Source organism: Dichomitus squalens, assembly GCF_000275845.1.
Source record: "Dichomitus squalens LYAD-421 SS1 unplaced genomic scaffold DICSQscaffold_261, whole genome shotgun sequence".
Lineage (NCBI taxonomy): Eukaryota > Fungi > Basidiomycota > Agaricomycetes > Polyporales > Polyporaceae > Dichomitus > Dichomitus squalens.
The window spans coordinates 1-2,958 of NW_006767143.1; the positions used below are offsets into that span (position 1 = coordinate 1).

General features: G+C 53.6%; 1 protein-coding gene and 1 non-coding gene across 2 annotated transcripts; both read right to left on the reverse strand.

Moving 5' to 3' along the window:
* Nucleotides 1-4: 4 nt before the first annotated feature.
* DICSQDRAFT_130609 (uncharacterized protein) lies at nucleotides 5-769 on the reverse strand (the record flags this gene model as incomplete). Its single annotated transcript, XM_007371769.1, has 3 exons — nucleotides 5-124; nucleotides 183-643; nucleotides 752-769. Coding segments are annotated over 3 exons (599 nt in total), but the record flags the coding sequence as incomplete, so codon positions are not given.
* Nucleotides 770-2,821: 2,052 nt separating this feature from the next.
* Nucleotides 2,822-2,892, reverse strand: DICSQDRAFT_t219. Its single transcript has one exon. It is a non-coding gene; the product is annotated as a tRNA-Cys (tRNA).
* Between the last annotated feature and the right edge of the window lie 66 nt (nucleotides 2,893-2,958).

The window sequence follows — 2,958 nt, forward strand, 5'->3', positions numbered from 1 at the left end:
CGACGAATGCAAGTAATGAGGTCCGTAGCCGTAATCGACCCAAACGACAGGCGTGTACACGTATGGAAAATTGCGACCCGAAACGCCGTAGCCAGTCACGCCGGGATAGCCGCTGCCGTACCACCTGTACAAGCGTTAGGCTGACTTGCAAGCAGATCAGTGAAGTCTGGGAAGGTGCTTACGACGTGCCATAGATTTGGCTGCGTGTGGCGCCGCCGTACGTCCGTCCCGCAAAAGGCTGACCTTGGGGGATCGTGGTTATCTTTACGCCCCCGGAACCATATGCCGTAGAGGTCGTCTTGCCACTCCCGAATGTGGTCCCAGACACGGGCACGGAAGAACCACGGCTGCCCACCGGATGCGAGGACTTGGATGAACCTGAGCCACTGCTGCCCGTGGTCGATCCTTTGTTGCTACTTGATGTCGAACCCTTGTTGCCACTTGACGTCGAGCCCTTGGAGCTAGACGTTGAGCCCTTGCTGCTGTGGGTGCCCCCAACGTGCCCCCCGCCACTGTGTCCTCCGCCATGTCCTCCACCACCCTTCGGTTCGGGGACCGGACTACGAGGGTGCAGAATGTGATCCCAAGTCTCATAACAGGACTCTGCACATGGCGAAAGGATGGGGAGGTGCATCTGCTGAGCCTGAGTGGGATGTCAGTCAAGGGATGGGATTATCGATGTTGTAGATTTACAGCTTTTATGGCGCGCGAGCAGTGGCTGTGTGACATTTAGAGGCAAGGACCAACTAACGGCCGCCCAGTGCGACATCGCTAAAGATAAATGATGGTTGTGGCGCCGACATATAGGTGGCTGCACCGGTATTTACCGCTCTTGTGAGTATGTAACGTGCATCAGCAAAACAAGCAAACTATGGTCTCGCATGGCCACGGCGCCCGAAACTGGCCTACCCCTTCCGGAAACCGCAAGCGCCGCCCAATGCTGGCCAACTCCCATCTCGCCTGACGGAATCTGGCCATTGAGCATCTGCGCGGATGGATCCCGGCATTGGTAGTCAGGTATGTATCTTGTACTATCACTTCATACCAGTTAATTTGTCAGTGTACAAAGTGTGGATGAATTGACACCATGCAAGGCACTCCGCTGCACCGCAGCCGCCTCCTCAGGCTCTGAGTGCTCTCCGCCTCTGCCCTCTCCGCCTCCGTCCTCTCCGCATCCTCATCTGCACTGCTCAGCGAGCTTTGTATCTGCGCCTCCTCCTGCTCACACAGTGCGACTTCACGCCGCTTCTTCACCGCCGCAGTCATGAGCGGCACGGAGGAAAGGAGGACACAGGGGCACACTGCGCTTCGTTTCACCAGGGGCATTGAACTATAGGACAACGTCTCCTATCCTAGAGGCATCGTGACCTAGGTCGCATTGAGACCACCATGCCTCCGCATCCCACCTTTATCTCACACCAGCCGCAACCTGCACAACGAATGGGATCAGCATATAACGTGATTCCACCAAACGTCCAAAGGGGATTACGATGGGACGCACAACCAGGTAATGATCCCGCAGTGGCTCTGATTACGGTGGAATTGCGATGGGACACAGGCACAGGTCGATACCCCCAGACTCTGATTGACCCCGACGTTGAAAGCGCCGAGGTGTCACCTGACAGCGTCTGCTCCAACTGGTGACGTTCCCTTCACGATCCTCATCCTGTCTTCTTTCTACGTGTATTCCACAGAAATCTGGCTCAAGCTTGCTCGTCAATGATGTGTGTTCTAGGCTTGCTCCTCAATGACGGCCTGTCAACTTGCCAGTCCTGCCCTGAACCATCGCTCCCAAAACCCTCCGCCTCTCGGCGCCGTGGCCACGTATCCCTCCTCTGCTCTCAACCACCGTTCGCCATCCGCGACAACATTCCCATTCACCCCGTTCTACCTCATGTGCCCCGGGTTCCTGATGTCATAGAGTCGCCCCGAGAAGGTTGTAGCTACTCATGTATAGGCTCCATCCTCCAGGCCATGTGGCCCTCTGCCGCGTCTCGGAAGCAGGTATGTATGATGTGCATAATAGCCCTTTCTTGCTCTTGCCCTTTCAGTGAGCCGTATTCCCTCGCTTACCTTTCATATTACCGGGCGCACAGCTAACGAGTCTATAGGTGCTTTGACTGATTTAACGAGGACGTCGAGGCGTATATAGTGTATGTTTGTTCTGGTACTTACCATTGTCTCTCAGGATCACCAGCAGTTGCTAAGTCAACGATTAGCTCTACTAACCCTAACCCTGTCTGAGTTTGCGCACAGTAGCGTGTGTACTTCTTCCATGTATAGTAGTTTGCGTCCAATTATTATCGATCTTTGCAAACACAAACTCGCGAATCGTCTGATAATATGATAAATGACAGTTTCGTAGCGTCAGCTTGGGCATCCATGGTAAGGATTGCACCAAACGCTGACCATCTATGTTCATTAACCCAGTCAATAACGTACAATATTGGCCGGAGTTCTGCTGCAGTACGGTAATCGAAGACCGTACACTCAGCCAGAAGTGACGATCAGTGTCCAGGCGCTAGGTCCGGCCATTGCAGATCATACCTGGCGATTCCCGACCAGTTTTCGCCATCCCTTTGCCATATCTTGCTAATTGTGGTCGGTAAGATGGAACCTGGACATGACTGACCATTTGTTTCGCTTTTTTGCTGATGTGTGTCACTGATCGCTATGGCATCCGTCCGACAAATGACATTCGGATGGCAACTATGTTCATATTATTATAAGTACAAAAGGGAGTCCCACAGACCACGGACGCCGTGGACGGCGTAGCAGTTACCTGGATGTCGGCCTATCTCGCTGTTGAACAATGAAAAGTTGGTCAGACCGGGGATTGAACCCGGGTCATCCCATATGCGCTGGGAGGTGTTACCACTACACCATCCAACCGATACTAGAGTGTGAATTCTACAGATTCCAACACTCCCCCTGAAGTCACACTCTGGTGATCAATCA